At 46.4% G+C, this 19696-nt stretch overlaps 1 protein-coding gene across 2 annotated transcripts in view; it reads right to left on the bottom strand.

Moving 5' to 3' along the window:
- The window catches only part of Frmpd3 (FERM and PDZ domain containing 3), a 145083-nt gene that overhangs the window by 14462 nt on the left and 110925 nt on the right, over positions 1–19696 (bottom strand). For both annotated transcript variants that reach the window (XM_033760362.1, XM_010611831.3), the window contains 5 exons: positions 18720–18856; positions 18276–18402; positions 16214–16303; positions 14124–14303; positions 2338–2482 (listed from right to left, as the gene is read on the bottom strand). In XM_033760362.1, coding sequence (XP_033616253.1) covers positions 2338–2482; positions 14124–14303; positions 16214–16303; positions 18276–18402; positions 18720–18856 — 679 coding nt within the window. The remainder of the gene's footprint in view (positions 1–2337; positions 2483–14123; positions 14304–16213; positions 16304–18275; positions 18403–18719; positions 18857–19696) is intronic.

The following is a 19696-nucleotide window of genomic DNA, read 5'->3' as shown; positions in this document are numbered from 1 at the left end:
TTTTTTTTTTTTTTTTTTTTTTTTTTGGTACCAGGATGGAATTTGGGTCTTTGCGCTTTCAAGGCAGACAGCAGAAGCATTGAGCTAAATGCCCGCCTCACCCACCTTCCTCTTTACAAAAAAAAAAAATTTAAATTTTGAGATAAGGTCTTAGTAAATGACTAAATTGTCCAGGCTTGAACTTGTGATCCTCCTGCCTCAGCCTCTCAGAGCACTGAGGCTGTAGGCATTTACCACCACACCTGGTCTCCCTTGCTTTTGTATGTAAAGTCCTCTTTAGATGTCTCGAGGCCACCTATCCTTTCCCAAATCTGTGTTTGGCACATTGCCCTTTACTTCCTGTGGACAGTTCTATGAGACCTAAACTAGGGCATGTCATGGTCTTCGTGATGGATAGACATGAGGTGAGAGGATGTGATACACAGCCCTCAGAGTCATCCACCAGGAGTACGCTGTGACCACACTGAAAACCAAGAAAGTCTTGAAGAGATAAAAATAGTCCAGTGGCAAGGGCAAGTGGATTAAGAACATTCAATTATAGCCGGGTGTGGTGGCGCATGCCTGTAACCCCAGCACTCGGGAGGCTGAGGCAGGAGGGTCGCTGTAAGTTGAGACCAGTCTGGGCTACATAGTGAGTTTCAGGTCAGTCTCAACTACAGAGTGAGACCCTGTCTCAAAAAACAAACAAACAAACAAACAAACAAACAAAAAAGAACATTCAGTTATGTTCAGTTATGTGGAAAGGGTAACTCCTGGGTATTAAGTCTCAGCTTTACCCATGATGCTTGGGGGTTTTGCAGTTGCTTACTGCATATACATGAATTTAAGACCCAATAAATAGGAAGAAAGGGGCTAAAGGTATGGGGAAAGTGGGAAGGGTAGGGGAAAGCTAATAAGGGAAAAGAAAAAAATATGAGAAAATGGAAATGAAGTGTTTGTAAAGGGGGAGGGAAGAGGAGGTGAAGGGAGGGCAGGGACAAGGGGAAAAATGAGAACCAAGGCCTGTCATGTGAAGGTACAGGATCCCAACGATGAATGTAACTGTACTGTATACCTAAAATGTACCAATAAACTCAATGAGGAAAAAAAAAAAAGACCTAATATGTGGAGTGCCTGCTCCCTGAGTTACCTCTTTCTCCTGCCACTTTGGTTTGGGGCAGCAGTGCCTAGACCAGTCTAATTTTTCCTAAAGCCCCTGAGCAGGAAAGCTGGTGAGAAGTAGCTGCTGCATTGAGTTACCTAACTGGGAGGCCTTCAGTTTGAGAGTCACATTTTTTCTTTCTTTCTTTCTCTTTCTCTCTTCCTCTCTCTCTCTCTCTTTCTTTCTTTTCTTCCTTCCTTCCTTTCTTTCTTTTTTTTGAGACAGGGTCTCACTATGTAGTTGAGACTGACCTGAAACTCATTATGTAGCCCAGGCTGATCTCAAACTCACAGAGATCCTCCTGCCTCAGCCTCCCAAATGCTGGGATTATAGGCGTGCGCCACCATGCTCGACCACACTTATCTTTTATGATCATCCTATCCTATCTGTAAGCTTTCTTGTGGGCCTGCCCTGTCTTTCCTCCTTCAGCCTTTGATGGCCTCATATTTCAGGCAGCCTTGTCAATCACTACTACAATGAACGGAAAGAAAGGTTTTATCTTCAGCTCTGCTTCAATTAAGCCAGAATGTGCAAGCATCACCCCTACTAGATCTCTGAACCTCTAAAGAGTTACCTTAGATTCAATGAAATTTGTTTTAAATTTTTTTCCAGTACTGGAGATTGGGACTTTGCTCTTGCAAGGCAGGCATGGTACCACTGAGCTAAATCCCTGGCCCCAATTGTTTTGTCTTGTTTTGTTTTGTTTTGGTACCAGGGATTGAACTTGGGACCTTGCACTTGTGAGGAAGGTGATGGAACCACTGAGCTAAATCCCTGTCCCCCAATTCTTTTTTTCTTGGACTTGGGGTCTCATTATGATTCCTAAGCTGGCCATGAATGTGAGATCCTCCTGTCTCAGCCTCCCAAGTAGCTGGGATTATAGGCACATGCCAAGATGCTTGGCCAGTGCAATTCTTTAAGTGACTCATTCCTGTGTTTGCTATTTTTATTTTGTATTCATTCATTGATTGATTGTAATGTGCTGTGACAGGCCTCTTTTGTGGTACGGGTGCATGTGAAGTCTGGCTGTCTTTCCCATTAGGGTGTTCCAGGGAGGATACATGATACAGTGCCTGGCTTCTGCTAAATCAGGCCCTGTCAGCTTGCAGTGAGCACTAAGGCAGTGGAGCTCCTCCCTCCAAGTCTCCAGGGTCCAAAGCGTTGCCAGTATAAGAGAAACTGAGGCTGAGCCCTACCTGCCTTGATCATTGGAGGTGGAAGATGTTGGCTGGCAGGCCTGGAGAAGACCATCTTCCTGGAATCCAGCAGGAGGCGGCAGTACCCTGCAATCAGGCAGGCAAAATTGGTGGCTTCAGGCCACTCCATCAACAGAACCAGAGGCTGTGGAAGAGATGGAAGACATGTACAGATGTGAGAAGGACCGAGGCACATGCATTTTTGGGAGTATGGTAACTGAGAAAAGATGACTTGCATAGTTTAGGAACAATATTTTCCAAATCAAAAATCGACGCAGTCTTGACAAAGTGGTATCTTCCTTTTTCTTTCTTTTTTTTTCTTTTTTCCTTCTTTTTTTTTGAGACAGGGTCTCATTATGTACTTCAGACTGGTTTTGAACTCACTATGCAGCCCAGGCTGGTCTCGAATTTGCAGCAATCCAACTGCCTCAGCCTTCCAAGGGCTGGGATTACAGGCATGCACTGCCACGCCCAGTGACAAAGTGTTTTCTGATTTTCTGGGAATTTCTTTCTAGTAAATTTTTACCCAGGTATCAAAATCAAATCAACCTTTGCTCACACGTTTCATGGATCACCTCATACGGGAAGTGGGGCAGATAGGGAAAGAGATAGGGCCTCAGTGAGGTTTTTGGCAAATCTTGACTGCAAAGAGTTAAACCTTTATTAGAGAGAGCAACTAAGAGAATCATGGAGCCAGGCGTGATGGCACACGCCTGTAATCCTAGCATGCGGGAGGCTGAGGCAGGAGGATCGCTGTGAGTTTGAGACCAGCCTGGGCTACACAGTGAGTTCCAGGTCAGTCTCAACTACACAGTGAGACCCTGTCTCAAAAAACAAACAAACAAGCAAACAAAAAAACCAAGAGAACCATGGAGACCTGATAAGCAGTCTGGCCCCACTCATCACCAAGGCCCCAGTTTGTTTTTTTAGCTCTAGTTAAGTATAAAGGGGACAAAGTGGGGAGGGACATACAAAATAAAAAACTCAGGCTGGGGAATTAGCTCAGTGGTTCCAGTGCCTGCCTTGCAATCGGCAAGGGCCTGAGTTCGATCCCCGGTACCAAAAAAACCCAAAACAAAACAAAATAAAAAACTCACTTAGTATATAAAATACTACATACACACACACACACACACACACACACACACACATTCTCACCATGTTACTGCACTAAAGTGTACACTAGCCCTTTACTAACTGCTTGCTAACTTGGCCTTATACGTAAAGCCGCTCATAAATCGTAGAGATAGCGTCCTGACAGGACAAAGACCAAATGAGCTTACCCAAGAATTTGCACGTAGACAATGGAGAAGGTCAATGGCTAAATCAGGGGTCTCAGAGCCTGAAACAGCCAATCAAGTCAAAACAAATTTCAGAGGGGAGAGTCTTTTCTTGCCATATAATAAAAGGAGACAAGAACAAGACCCTTGAGCAGTGGCTCTGGGCTCCCTACCTTGCTTTCAACAAGGTAGCCAGCTGTCTACCTCATTTCTCTCCTCTTTCTTTTTTTTTAAAGATTAGGAACAATTTATTGGGAGAAAGATAGCTTCTGTCTAAGAGAGACAGAAGGGCGACTGGAAAACAGGATGCCCCTCTCCTCTTTCTAATAAAGTGATTTTTTTTTGTTTTTTTGTTTTTGTTTTTGTTTTTGTTTTGTTTTGTTTTGTTTTGTTTTTTGAGACAGGGTCTTGCTTTGTCATTCAGGCTGGCCTTGAATTTGTGGTGATTCTCTTGCCTCAGCCTCCCGAGTGCTGCTGATTACAGGTGTGCACCACCAAGCTCAGGTTGTAAAGTTTTATTTCTATAAGTTTACAATCCTGGTTAAAGGAATTATATAATAACATCATGTGACTGCAGTGTGGCTGTATTCGCGTCTGTCAGAGCTCAGGAGCTATGAGGGCCAGGGTGAAGCTGGGAGTTCAGGCCAGGCTGAGGAGCGGCCTGGAACGTTCTTGACTATAAGCACCATGGGCATAAAGATGATCTCTTGTTTGTCTCCATTTGGTCCTATAACACTCAGAACAGCTCCCTGGGCATAGAAGACACTCTGGAATCAAGTCCTGGCTGTGCCTTTAGGGTCAAAAAGCCTTTCTGGCACAACAATTTGCTTGGGTTTTCCTGTTTTACCCTTTATCCTCTGTTCCCCAAAGTGGGCTATAAAATGTTCATTGGTGTTGCCACCCCCCACCAGTGCCTTGAGAACTGAACCCAGGGCCTTTGCACTGAGCTACATCCCAGTCCTTTTTACTTTTTAGTTTGAGACAGTCTTGCTAAATGGCTAAATTGCCCAGCTGGGTTTTAATTTGGGCTCCTTCTGCCTCACCATCTCAGAGTTCTTGGGGTTATAGGCACTTTCCAGCACACTTCAGTCACTGATGCATCATAAAAGACCTCCTGCAGCTAGTTTCACTATGGGAATTCTCAAACCTTATACTACATTATTGTACCCTGGAAACTTCAAGGGGAGCATTGAGTATTCCAAGTTTTCCAAATTTACCTGACTTCAATGATCTATTTTATTTTATTTATTTATATATATATTTTTGAGACAGAGTCTCACTATGTAGTTGAGACTGACCTGGAACTCACTTTATAGCCCAGGCTGGTCTCAAACTCACAGTGATCCTCCTGCCTCATCCTCCCAAGTGGTGGGATTATAGGGTGCATCACCACGCCTGGCACAATGATCTATTTTAATTGAACATTTCATAGTTACAAGGTTATTGTTGCTCTTTTTTTTAAGGTGCTGGGCAATCAAACCCAAGTCCTCATGCCTATCAGGCAAGTACCTACATACCTATTTTACTATTTTTAACCCATTTTGGGAAATACTAGCATTCTCTGTTGACTTGTTTCTAGCCTTAAAATCAGTCAAATTAATCCTGCAGTCCGTGGGAGACTGTGCGGTTTGGATTTGGAATATTCCCCTAGAACTCATTTCCCACCACCTCCAGTACCGGGAATTGAACTCAGGACCTTACGCTTGCCAGGCAGGCGTGGCTAAAGCTCATGTTGAAGGTTTGGTCCCCATTGCAGCAGCTGATTAGCTCATCCATGAGCTCGGGGGAGGGACTTTGTTATAAAAGGCAGTTCTCAACTGGGGTAGTGGTGCATGCCTGTAATGCCAGCACTCAGAGAGGTTGGGGCAGGAGTTCCCGCCCAGTCTGGGAAATTCAGAGATCCTATCAGAAAAAGAGCGGGCTGGGAATGTAGTCCGGTGTGTAGGTCCTGGGTTCCACAGGGAAGTGGCCTTTCCAGTAAAAAGCAAGGGTCACCATGAGGACTTGATAGAACCTAGTCACCAAGTGGACTAGCTTTCTTTGCTTTGTTTTTGTTTTTGCTTCTGAGACAGGGTCTCAGACTCACATTTTAGCCTTCTTTGCTATCATGCTGGGAAAATTCTACATCCAAATCAGCTCAGCTGTTAGCTAAAGTTGCACCAGTTTTCTTCGCAAACACATAGTTTGAGATGAGCATTTTATAGTTCATATAGATCAGGAGTTGGCACATTTTTAAATAAAGGGCTACATAGTAAATATTTCAGGTCTTAGGGGCCATAAAGGCTCTGTTGCAACAAGACTGTCATCATAGTATGAAAACAGCCACAGATAATCTATAAACTAAATGAATGAATGTGACTGTGTTCTAATAAGACTTTATTTACAGAAAAAGGAGCTGGGTGAGACTTAGCTCGTGAGTCATAGTCTGCCACCTGATCTATTCACCACATCTCTCAGCTTGTTACTTTTGCTTTGGAAATTCTCTTACTGGCTCCTGTTTTTGTGAGGTGACATGGTGTGCGGCCTATCTCTGCCTCTCCCTGCCTGGTGCTTTTTGTGCAACCTCACCACCTTATTTAGGCTCCAGGCTCTGTCTAAATCCTCCTTTCTCCATCAGGGCATCAGCTGCTATTGGGATTCATGAATCAGCATCTCCATTCCCCCTTGAAGTCTTTTCCTACCTTAGAACTCATATGGTGCTCTGTCTATAGCACCCAATCCCGTGCCGGAGCAAAACCACCGAGAATTGTTTAATGGTTATCGTGCATCCAATGACACTGCATGCCACAATAGGGGATTTGGATTCTGTTCCACAGGAATCATTAATACCTTTGGGTGAGAACAGGCACAGTCTGTACCCTGAAGAGCGACAGTTCTTTTCTCCAGTGAGAAAGGGGCCAGGGATGAAATGTTATTTATTTATTTAAGTTTTTTGAGACAGGGTCTCGCTATGTAGTTGAGACTGCCCTGGAACTCACTATGTAGCCCAGGCTGGTCTCGACCTCATGACGATCCTCCTGCCTCAGCCTCCCGAGTGCTGGGATTACAGGCATGGGCCGCCATGCCCGGCTTCCTCTTCTTTTAGATAGGGTCTCACTCTGTATTCCAGGCTGGCCTTGAACCCACTATGTACCTTAGGCTGGCCTCGAACTTGTGGGGAATCCTCCTGCCTCAACCTCCCCAAGTGGTGGGATTAAGAGCATGCAACCCTACGCCCTACTAAAGTGAATAGGGAATGTGTGTTTCTCTGCAGTTAAAGCCAAACTTACTGGCAGAATAGTTTTCCCCCATTCCCTCAACATGTCCGAGCTTCCGGACACTTCCTTTCAAGCATCTCAGGAATTTTCGTTGTTCTCAGTTTTATTACTTCTATCTCACCGCCAAATGTAAGTGGGATGTGTCTCTGTGCACTGAGTTCTGTCTGTAATATCTGATAACTGATGAATTTGCTGGGCACAAATGACTTGTGCTCTACGTGACCAGTGCAAAGTACTTAACTCCTGCAAGCCTACCCCCTCCTGAGAGTACAACCTGCCCTGCTTAACCTTAAAGTGGGGTCAGTAGCTTTGTGGAGAAGTCCCAGACGGACCCACTAGAGTTAAGAAAAAACTGTATACTTTGCCTCCAAAACTTCTGGCTGCATCCTCCATTCTCCTGGACTACTTGTCTGTATGTTCTGGCTGACAGTTTGCTGCTACAAAAGCATAACTTTTATTGTCATTTAAAACCCTCAACAAACAGCTCATTGCCTACAGGATAAAATCCAACAGCCTTATCAGGCAAGCGAAACCCCTCTGGATGTCCAAATACATCTCCCTTAAGTCTGCCTGTGCCCTTCTCCCATCACTGTCCGTCACCTTATTCTCCAGCAATGACACATCATTTACAGTTCACCCTGCTCTTTCACACCTTCATACCTGTGCTGTTCTCTCTGGCTGAAATGCTTCAGGACTCTGCTGTATCTGCCCAGCGAGCTGCTACAAACCAGCTAGATATGTCCTGGAGGGCATGACCAACTCAGAGTTATATCCATTCATTCCAGGACAGGCCAACCCAGTTCCCACACTCAGGGAATTTATAATTTAGCAGGAACTAAGACATTAGCCCCCCCCCCAAAATTACACAAATGAGTATGACTGCAAGGAACGATCAGCATGATGAAGGAAAAGTACAGAGAGCTATCAGAACACAGACTGTCCTGCAGTGGTGTGTGGGCGGGTGCGAACATGTATGTGCTTGACATTTGGTTTCAGAAGCCAGAGGAAGCTTCTTTGAGGAAATGGCATTGGCTGAAAAATGGAATGGGGAGACCATGTAGCCAGCATATAGGCTGAGTGGCTGAATGACTGATGGACAGACTGCCAGGCTGGCTGGTTGCAAGGCACTCGGACTCCCGCCCAGGCTGACAGGCTGGCTGCAGGGCAGTCCAAATGCCAAACAGCCTCTTTTTTGTTTTTTCTTTTCTTTTTTTTCCTTCAGTACTAGGGATTAAATCCATGACCTTTGCACTGAGCTACATTCCCAGTTCCCCCCTTTAAAAATTACTGTAAAAATTTGAGACAGGGGGTCAGGGATTTAGCTCAGTGGTTCCACTACCTGCTTTGCAAATGCAAGGTCCGGAGTTCAATCCCTGGTACAAAAAAAATTTTTTTTTGAGACAGGTTCTCACTAAGTTGACAAGTTACACAGGCTGGGCTTAGACTTGCAATTCCCTGCCTCAGCTTCCCAAAGTGCTGGGGTAACAAGCGTTCACTACCATGCCCAGCTCTGACTCCTTACTTACTGGGACAGAATTACTGACTGGAGGCAGGGTGACTAAGTGGCTGACTGGCTTATCTGACTTCACTTTAGTTTCTCCTAACTCTCAATATAGCTTGATGACAGCAGTAAAATGGCAAGGAGACAAAATGCTGTGCACAGAGAGGCTGAGGTACATTCCCAGCTGGCTCAGCACATCACAGCCGGGAATGGCAGTTAGCCTGTCCTAGACATTCCCAGCCAGCCAACTGGGCCTTGACCTGGGATCAGGTGCAGCACAAAGAAACACAAATGTACTTTTTGCCAACAGGGATAGAAAGTGAATCAAAGGCAGGCTAGCAAAGATGTTGGATAGATTACTTAGAAACCTTCCGAAGCAACACTTAACTCTAAATAGGATTTTAATGATCATGATGTCTAATGTAATGCTTGTCCCTACAGAAAGCACTGGAGTAATACAGCTCCAGTATGACAATGGGAGGCACACTGGATCACAAGAGATCTCTTGGGATATTCCTGGGACAGTTTCTTTTCCCCCCTCATGTGCTTCTGTGGTAATGGGGCGTGGTAATGGCCCAGCGGTGTCTCAATTCCAGACTGCTGTCTCTTGGAGAAAGATACTTGATTACTGCCTCATGTTCACATCACTACAAGCAAGTAAGCTGAGTGAAGACTGTAACTGAATATGTCCGGGCCATCATCGAGTGGAAAATGCGATAAGGAGCAGGGAGTTTGAGGCATGAGTCAGCAAGAAAAGGTACAGCAGGGATCAATTTGACATGCTCCGGCTGCATCTCCTTCTCGGGAGCCCGGGGCTAGCCTCAGCGCAAAGGATGGGGATTCGGGGACCTGGAGAGGAAAGGGTATGAGCCGCTGTCCTTGAGTCCCAGGGGACCAGTACATGCGTGTTCTTGCTGGGAACGTCTAATTGGGCATAGCCAGCCAATTTGGGGGCAAGGCCGAGTGTCATTTAAGGCAGTGGTTCTCACGACAGATGCACATTAGAATCACCTGAGGAACCGTAATGACTTCTAAATCCCTGGGACGCACCCCTAGAAATTATGATTTAAGTGGTCTGGGATGAAAAGCCTGTAGTTTTTAAATCACCACACTTGATTTTCATGCACAGCCTGAGCTGAGAATTTCTTTAAATGAATATTCCCAGACCAGAGTGGTATATCTAAGGGGAAATAGACTTAAGTTTGGTTTCCAAATTCTGTGTCCCTTGGTAAGAAAATTCAGACAGCTGAAATTGAGTGCACCCTATACATAGCATGCTGGTAAATGTTTTGCAATCAGCTCTTTCAAGTCCTGATTTGTAACGTTTGACAATTTCTGTGAGTGTACATACTCTCATCGTGGTCGATCTCAAGATATCAGTATGAGCCATTGTGTACCCTGCCTGTTGATTCATTTGAAAAAGAAATTCTGTTCTGCATTGTCCATTTCCTAGGGTACAAGCTTGTAACTTGTGATGCTCGTGGCAGACATGGCTGATAGGTGCATCTGATTGTACGTAACAAATATTGGGCATAAACAGCACGTTTATTAATCAAATCACAGTTTTTTGGTTTGCTTTTTATGGAACTGGAGGTCAAATTCAGGACTTCCGAAATGCTAAACAATTACTCTACCACTGAACTCCATTCCCAGCTCTTTTTTTGAGGGGGGAATGGGGGGAGGTGGGGTTTGAGACAGGGACTTGTTATACATTCCGAGCTCTTTGAAAAATTTTATCTTGAGGCAGGGTCTTCGTCCAGGCTGGCCTGGAACTTGAAATCCTCTTGCCTCGGTCTCCTGAGCAGTTGGACTACAGTTGTGCACCACCACACCTAGCTTCAAATTCTCTCTTTAATACAGCATATGAGTACTTGCTACTTGAAGGAATCTCATGGTGTATTAATTTTCTGTTGCTGCTATAACAAATGACTATAAACTCAGTGGTTCGAATACTATACATCTGTTCTCATGCAGTTCTGGAGGTCAGAAGTCTGACACCAGTCTCACTGGGTTAAATCAAGTGCAGGCCCATCTATGTCCCTTTTGGAGTCTAGAATCTTTCTTTCTTTCTTTCTTTCTCTTTTTTTGTTTTTGAGACAGGGTCTCACTATGTATTTGAGACTGACCTGGAACTCACTATGTAGTTCAGGCTGGTCTCGAACTCACAGCCATCCTCCTGCCTCAGCCTCCCGAGTGCTGGGATTACAGGCATGCGCCACCACGCCCAGTTAGAATCTGTTTCTTTTACCGTTTCTGGCTTCTGGAGGCTGCTCATACACGCTGGTTTATGGTCCCCTTCTCCACTGTCAAGGCCAGAAAGGTTGGGCTGAGTCCTCACATATCTCTCTGACCTTCTCTTAGCCTCTCTCTTCCACTTAGAAGGATCCTTGTAATTATACTGCTTCCACGTGGATAACTCAGGCTAACAGCCCTATTTTAAGGTCAGTTGATTAGAAATCTTAATTCTGCCTGCAACTCTAATTTCCCCCTGCTATATAACACAGCTATATTCACAGATTTTGGGGACTAGGGAACTGACATCTTCAGGGGCCATTATTCTGCCTACCACACAAAGAAAATCTTATTACAAAGTAGAGAAATTCTGACATAAAGTGGATAGTTCTCCTGTGGTTTTTCATATGGATTTATCACTTGCTTAAAATGGGGCATAGCTGAACCAGCTACCACCTGACAGCTATATATCTGAACACTCATATCATCTCCCTAATCATTCACTGTCTCCCACTTGCAAAGTGCAACCTCCTAGCCTTATCTAGTCACCATCACCATCTTCTCTTTATCCCATAATGTCATCACCTCACCTCACAAGTTGGTGGGGTGCTGTGGATGTTGCCCTGCTCCGCAGTGTGCTTAGGCCATGTGCAATAGGCGACAGCGTTCGGTGCACTACATGTGCAAGACAGGTGTGGGGGGAGGGTGTGCACGCACATCTTACTGAGCTTGTTTCACACCTGCTCTTTCTCCTCCCCGCTGCTCTCCCCAGCTCGGGCCCTCATCACTTTCCCTGTAGACTGGCTCCACAACCCCCTCTTTGCTTCCCCAGTTTTGCATTAGCTTTGCTCCTGGCCCTCTTGCACCCTGGTCCAAATCAGCTTCCATTCTGTCACCCCGCTACTCAAGGACCTACAGTAGATTCCCACTGTTCTACCACATTGAATACAAAGGCCTTGGACTGGCTTTTGACGCTTTAACCAACTTGTTCTGTGCACTCCCAATCTCTCCAATCTCTTTCCTCATCATTTTCCTCTCCAGCCAAGCAACTATGTTTATCAATCTGCACATATGGCTTGCTTATTTCCGTGCTTGCTCCTTGTCTTTGAACACATCTCACTTCTCTTTGCTAATTCATGCCTATCACTTCAAGATCCAGCTTAAAACATCCTCTTGGGGGAAACCAGCCTGGTTAACTCCTTCCTGTTCTTTCGCTCCATGTTCCATGCCATACTCATTTATGGCATTTACTTCATACTGATTTTTTTAAATTGATGTTTTGCTTTTGAAAAAAATAACAGGTCTCATTGTTGAGTGCACACTGTCCAAGGCAGTGTGTTAAGACAATTTATGTGCGTCTTCACATATAATCTTTTTTTTTTCTTCTTGCGGTACTGGTGGGATTTGGGGTCTCACACATGATGGGCAAGCACTCTACGGTGGAGCTACATTCCCAGCCCTTTTTTCTTTTCCATTTCATTTTGAGACAGGATCTTACTAAATTGCCTAGACTGGCCTCCTGCCTTAAGACCCTCCTGCCTTAGCCTCCTGAGTAGCTGGGATTACAGGCATGCACCACCATACTGACTCTCATTTAATCTTGACAACCACCTTTTGACTTAAAGATTTATTTTATTTATTTATTTTTTGGTACTGGGGATTGAACCCAGGACCTTGTGCTTGTGAGGCAGGGGGTGGAACCACTGAGCTAAATCCCCGGCCAATAACTACCCCCTTTTTTATTTCTATAACTACCTTTTAAAATAGGTGCTCCATTTTGCGGTTGAGAGAACAAGGGTTCAAAGGGGTTAAGGCACTTTCTTAACGATATACAACTAGGAAGCAGAAGAGCTGGGATTTAAACCTGATCTGTGTCTCATTCTACAACTCTGTATATGTTCTGATGTTATGTTTCTAAGGCATGTCATAAATCTTGGAAACTCTAATCTTCCCAGTAAGACTACAGCTTCTCAGGCTGGGCGTGTAGCTTAGTGGTAGAGTGCTGCCTAGCATGCACTAAGGCCCAGGGTTCCATCCCTAGCACCTTACAAAAAGTGGGTGGGATGGGGGGAGCATTCATCCCCACAACCGTGGTTGAAGCACTTCTAGAAATAATACCCACCCATCCCTCAAACCCGTTTATTCATCCCCACAACCGTGGTTGAAGCACTTCTAGAAATAATACCCACCCATCCCTGCCAAACCCGTTTCCTCCCAGATCTCTGGCCATATAGGTCTCAAACCTGTGTACTCTACCACTAATGGTACTATAAAAACACTCGGGAAACTGAAAAAAGAACTCCTGATGCCCACCCTAGCTGCACCTTTGACCAAAGAAATTATTTCTGGGAGTAGGACCAGGCATCTATATTTTTTAAAAGCTTCTCAAGAAAATTCTGTTTTGCAGCACTGTGGAAAATCACTAGTAGAACTAAGAAGCAGACTAAATTGAAAGCTGTTTCTCCCTTTTCAACTCCTTTGATTTCTCAGGAAGCCACACCTCCCCTGCATGCCCTGTCTTTCCTTCCTCTTTCTTCCTGATGCATTTGGCTTTTTACCCAACAACATCTGAGGAGGGCAGCAACCATTGGTTGACGATGAGGCCACAAGCCAATTAAACATCATCACCAGTGCGTTTCTACACCAATGGGAATCACAGGTGGAAAATTAACATATTAAAGCTTTCTGGTTTTACAAATATAAAGATAAAGAAAATAATTTGCTCTTTTAGAAACAGCCAACACTTCACCTCTTAATCTGTTGAGGACAGGTTCCTCTGGGAAATCCTTTAGGAATGGAAATCTGTCCCTCCTCTAAGTGTCTCTGCCAGGGGGCAGGCAAGTTCCCCCTGCCTTAAACTGGTCACTGTGTTCAAACAGGAGAGCTGTGAAGGGGTGGCTGACTGCCACTGCCAGGCTTTGCACAGGGGATGACAGCTGCTTACCAGTCCAAAGGAGCAGATCTATGGGAAGGGCCTGAGGTTCTGGAAGAGCCGGACTCTGGGAGATGAAATGGGGATGAGTCTCTACATAACCCCCTCCAGACTCCCTTGGTTCTGGCCATAAGTTTAGATAGCCCCTCTTCCATGATTCAAAGTGGGTGCTTTCCAACTGGTGTATAAGAGGGATGAAGAGAGATGAGCCAAAATATTCATTCCTACAGCTTCTGATGCAGCTAGGAGGGCCTGGGGTGGCCTCCTCTTGGGGACTATTTAGCTCAAAGTTCTACATGAATATGATTTTTCTAATGTGGGCTGTGCCATGAAAACAATTGGGAAGTAATGGCCTGGTGTGGCTCTGATTTCTCCAGTTCTCCTGCTTTGTGGAGAATTGTTTTGGGTTGATAAGCCTCCCTAGGCTTAAAAGGGACTGAAAAATGAGCCCAAAATGGCCCATGGTCCAACTCCCTTTAGTCACTTAACCTCACTTCAAGGCTCAGATAGTCTTTAAGTGTGCTTCTTCCTCCATCCCCAAGGCCTGTGCCTGGAGAGAAGCAGGCCCTCAAAGTAGGCCTTACCTTGGCATCCATGATGCTGGTCTCCACGCGGGCCACACCCTGGTTCTCCCGGAACAGCTGGATCTTGCTGATCTTGCTGAACTCCGACAGCACAGTGGTGAGGTTGGTTTTGAGATCAATTACATGGCTGATGCCATGACGGGGTCCGACCAGGAGAGTGGTGGCGGACTGCTTTTCGTCCTGACCCGGAGCGTGGCAAGCAGCATGCACGGAGAGGAGGGGGAGAAGGTAGAGTGAAAAGAAAGGAGGAAGGAAATAGAAAATATCCATCGGATCAACTCTGTGAGGGTTGAGGGCAAAATGGTCTGGAACCTCCCTGTTCCAAGCTAGGGTCCCAGATCCTTGGTCTATCAACCCTTTGGCCTTACCAGTTCCAACAAAATGATAAAATAGGTGAGGTTCAATTTGGTGCCTTTGGAGAACCTTCCCCTAGCAGGCCCAGGTTGCTGCAGGCCATTCAAGGTTCCTGTCCAGTGCTCTGCCAGAGCAGGCTGCATTGTTTGGTCTTTATCCTCCTTCACCCTCCACAACAGCTGCTCAAACTTGCACTTCTCACCTAGTGCCAAAAGCTAAATGGACACAGGAGTTGGTCTAAGGTGTTGAGGGTTGATTGGGTACTTAATGGAGGCCTCCCTCCCTAAAGAATATTTACCATTTAATAAGCATTCCAGCAGTCAAAACCCAAAAGAATGGCTAATAGGAATTGCAGTGGTGGCAGGTGGATGGAAGAGATTTGAGGGTTTGTGGGGTGTGTACGTAGGGGACAGTGGGCTTTCACTGTTTTGCAAATAGCAATATGTAAATGGCTATCTCTAGGTCTGCTGCACTGCACTTCCTTAAATGATCCTGACAAATTCCTTGGAGGCATCAAGCCTGAAGCCTCTGGGGGACCATTCCCTGCCATTAGCATCACTGCAGGAACTTCTTGTATTTGCCTATAGGTACTTTGATAAGCAGCTTCCCTTTATTGGGCCCTGCTATCGCAGTAGCGTGGTCCCCTGAGCTAGACAAGTACTTGGAGCTAATCAGCAAGATGACTCGAATTTCCTTTCACTAGGATCAATTAGCCTGGGGTCACAGGGTTAGAGGCGGGGCCTGCTTTGTCCTTTCTCAGAGACTTGCTCTTGCAGTGGAGGGCAAGGGTGGCAGGGGGCAGCATAAGCTGCGGGAATGTGTGCGAGGGCAATGAAATTGAGCAGGGGTTGGCACCTGTGGCCCTGGGGCCAAATCCAATCCACCATTCTTAGCTTACATTTTTGAATGGTTGGAAAGAAATCAAAAGAACCATATTTTGTGGCATGTGAAAATTATATGAAATTCAAAGTTCTGTGTCCCTAAATAGTTACTGGCACACAGCAATGCCTACTCGTTACTGCATTGTCTATGGTTGCTTTCACACTAAGATGGCATGGCTGAGTTGCTGCCACAGAGATCTGATTGGCCCACCTGCAAAAGCCGAAAATATTTACTATCTGGCTCTTTACAGGGAAAGTTTGCCAATCCCTGAAACAGAGGAAGGGGGACATAAAACGGTACTGAAAACAAATACAGTTGGCCCTCAGTATCCATGGGGGATTTGTTCTAGGACCCATTTGCAGATAACAAAATCCACAGATATGCAGGGTGTAGTATTTGCATGTCACCGATGTACATCCTCCCATATACTTTCTTATTTTATTCGCAGTCAGGGTTGAACCCATGGCCTTAGGGGTGCTAGGCCAGCAGTGCACCACAGAGCCACATTGTGGTCCTCTTGCCTCAAGCTCCCAAGTACCTGGGATTACAGGTGTGCACCACCACGCCGGCGATCTCACATACACTTGAAATCATCTCTAGATTACTTATAACGCCTAATACAATGGAAATGCTGGGTAAATGGTTGTTACATTGTATTGCTTGGCGAATAATGACAAGAAAAAGTGCAGTTCAGAACTGACAATTTTTTCTTTGAATATTTTTGACCCAGAGTTGGCTGAATGCATGGATGCGGAACTCTACAATACAGAGGGCTAACTGTATTTGCCCCCCCAGGGATAAAGGCTAACAAAGGGTCCCCCCCTCCCCATCTTCCCCACACTGCCGCAACTGACCAGGCCCACAGTGTTGAACAATACGCCTGTGAAGGTTGGAAGTTCATTCAAAATTCGAAGGTACTGGAGCTTTGCCTGGACTGCAGAACCCTGTGGAAACAACCCACCCCAAAATAAGAGAAGCCAAGGATTACGGGCAAAGCAAAACAACGTTCTCAAAGAGGAGTCTCAACATCCTGGAGCAGACGTACATCATGAAGCTACGCTATGCGAATGTGAGGAGGAGCTGGGCAAAACTGAAGGAAGGTTCGAGTTTGGAGGGCTCTCACCTCTAGCACCCCACACTCCTCCAACCTCCTGACTTGCACTCCTAAGGTAGCCAGCAGACCATCCCCTAACTCTGACCTGTGTCACTCTTGTGATACATCAAATCCTTACCACCACCCAAACACCAGCCATCTGCAGATGGGACGGGGGTGTGTGTGTGTGTCTCACTCTTGGTCCTAAGCTTGGTCTTCACAGGGCCTTCCAGGTTTCTATCAGCATCACTGGAGCAACTGAGTCAGACAACTATGAGAGACACTGTACTCCTCCTTCCTCCTGTCGTCTGAGGGCCACTAGGCTCCAAATCGTCTTGATTCTACATCCTAACTCTCTCTCTCCAACCTACCACCTTTCATCTCTTCCCAGTCATTGCCTTGTGCATTCTCACCTGCATCAGGGTGACAGCTGGGTTACCTCCAGCACTGACATTCCTTTCCCTTGACTGCCTCCACACACTGTTATAAGAAGCTTCCTAAAACACAGTAAGTTGAATCACATTGGCTTCCTGTTTAAATTGTTTGATGGTACTCTGCTACAGGATGAAGTACAACCCATTTCCAGGGCACACAGGGCCTTTCATAAACTGGCTCCTGCCAACCGCCCTCCTGCCTGGCCTACCTTCCTGTCGCTAACCCCATTTTCTTGTACATTCCTTGCACCCTGTGTACTTGCTTAGGCCGAACTATTTACATTTCTTCCCTTGCTCTATGGTTTCTCTTATCGCTGGGCTTTTGTTACCGATGGATCTCAATGCCTGAAGAAGTCTTTCTCCCATTACCCACTCTCACCAACTCCTTTAGACAGACTACTATCCGTCTGTCCTTTAAGACCCAGCTCTGGCATCAAAGGCACTAACTCCTGGCTTTTTCCTCCTTGCTCAGCCTGGGATCAGTGCAGCCTCCTCTGATTCCAGAGCCCCCTCGTCCGCAGCACTGTGTTACAACTCATGACTCTGTTTCCCCACTAGACTGTGACTTGAAGGCCGATACCAGGCCTTCTTCATCTTTGTATCTTCAGGCAAAATGCTGTGGTGCCTCCAAGAACATGTTAACTGATTCAATACGTGCAGCACGGTGGGAATGGCTTACCTTTCCCAGGAGAGTTGTGTCTTAAAGGAGAAGCTAGTTGGCAATGCAAGAAATCTGGAATGGGTGAGATATATGGAAGCCACTGTGTCCCATATGCAAATCTGTGTGCTGATTCTAGGACCTTTCGCTACCCTCCTGCCTCTTGGACAAGAGGCACAAACAGATGGAGCCTTAGAATCCAAAGAAGGGCCTGCAGAGCTGGGGAAGGCAGGAGGGTTCCTTCAGAGGTAAGGGCATGCGCCCTGGACGGTAGAAGTGAGTACAGCAGTGGCCTGAGCCCTCACATGATTCCCTAGTGACCATTCTCCAGGTTAAATTTTTCTCACAAACCTACCCCCAGGCTGGGCTTTTATCTTCCAGAATTCCAGGTACTAGGACTTATTGAAGGACGTGGGTGTCCCCAGGGTCCAGTGCTTTCCATAGGACAGATGCTCAATCAGCACTAACTGGCCAAAGAACCAAAGATGATCCTCTTGCATTTGGCCCCTTAGCTTTGAGCACCGGGAGCTCTCTTAGCTACCTGCCACTGAGCTGTCACTGGGCGAGGCTCAGGCTTGGGAAACACTCCTCTCCCTAATTGCTCCAATACCTGGCCAAGCTGGGTGTGCACCTGAATCAGAAAGTGTGGCGGGGATCCCCACAAGAACCACCCAGAAGCCCCTGAGGCCTCTAGGGCCTGAGCACGGTACCCCATGTTTTCCTCTGGGTACCTTGGTGCCAGTAGAAGGGTGCGTTTGGTGAGCCTTCAGCTGCTGAGAGAGAGACTTCCGAAGGTTCTTCTCTTTGATGCCTTGTAGGAGGGAGGGAGGAAGAAAGGGTTCCAGGCCCCATTCCTTCCTAAATGAAGGAGAAAAGTGAGGGATTGGTGAGAGAGACAAAGGTAGTACAGAGAGAGGAAGACAGTAAGACGGACACTGACTGGGTCTGAGAGGCAGAGACTGGGAGAAAGAAGAAGAGGCTTGGGGACAGGAGAGCACTAGTGACAGTACCCTCACAGAAGCTGTAGCTCTCTCGAGCTTCGCGAGGAACTTCAGCTCTTACCCCCATCAGCACGTGCCCTGCATTCCTGAAAAGCACAGCAGCGCCTGACCACTTCACATTCTCCCTACACACAGCTATTTGTTCCCAGCCCACAGGGCCCCAGCACAACTCACTCCACATTCTTGAGTGAGATCTTCTGACTAGGCCGGGTGGCTGAGACGGTGATATAGATGTGGAGGGCAGCCAGGCCCAAAAGCATCTCCGGCTTGGGGTCCATCCCAAAGCGTTCTCGAATAACATCATTCCGACTCTGTGAGAGAGGGCAGTCCAAACCCATCAATTAAAGGAGACATTCCCTGTCCACACCCACCACGTGTACTCTTTGTTTTTTCCCAGAAAAGAACCATGATGTCAGTAAGGCACGATACAGCAGGGGAAGAGGAAGGCACCGCCCTTGGGGACGATACACCAGAGGGTCCCAAATGCACTATTTGCTTCATTGGGCAGACACTGGACAGCCTTCTTCTCTGAGTTGGGTGCACACAATAGCAAGGCACAAGTGGGAAGAAAGTCCAGCTCACTGCAGAAGTGAGACATGGCAACACCTCCTTTCTTTCTCCCTGTTACAAGAGAGCCTCCCATGTTTCCTCAAGGGCATGTACTCACACCCCTGATCATAGAAGGCCCTTCTACTACTTCATCTAGGAGCAAAGAAAGAGAGACATTGGAAGGGATTCTCCACATGGCTCTGGCCTGGAAATCCAGGGTGAGGGATGGATTGCAGGGATGTGGCAGATATTCTGTTCTTTGGGGTCTGAAGGACAAAACCATTGAGTCATTTTTCCCTATCCTATCCCGGCCAAGAGGAAGTCCTCTGGAACTGCTGGCCTAGTATATAATAATCCCAAAGTCTCAGAGCCTAGGCCCCAGGTATGAATGAATCTGGCTCAGTTAGAACAGTTACCCATTTGGCTGACGTGGAGCCAAGATGGACTAAGGGAGTAGGGAGCCACTGTAGTGTCACTATCGCATAGGAAAGAGTAGAAAAGAAGCACTGGGCTGGGAATGTAGCTCAGCGACGCCCATGCCTGCTTGGCAAGTAAAAGGTCCTGAGCTCAATTCCCAGTACAAAAAAAAAAAAAAAAAAAAA

The sequence above is a fragment of the Fukomys damarensis genome, unplaced genomic scaffold (genome assembly GCF_012274545.1).
Source record: "Fukomys damarensis isolate Sample0158 unplaced genomic scaffold, DMR_v1.0_HiC HiC_scaffold_39, whole genome shotgun sequence".
Lineage (NCBI taxonomy): Eukaryota > Metazoa > Chordata > Mammalia > Rodentia > Bathyergidae > Fukomys > Fukomys damarensis.
Note: the sequence above shows the minus strand (reverse complement) of the source record. Positions and strands in the feature narration are given on the sequence as shown.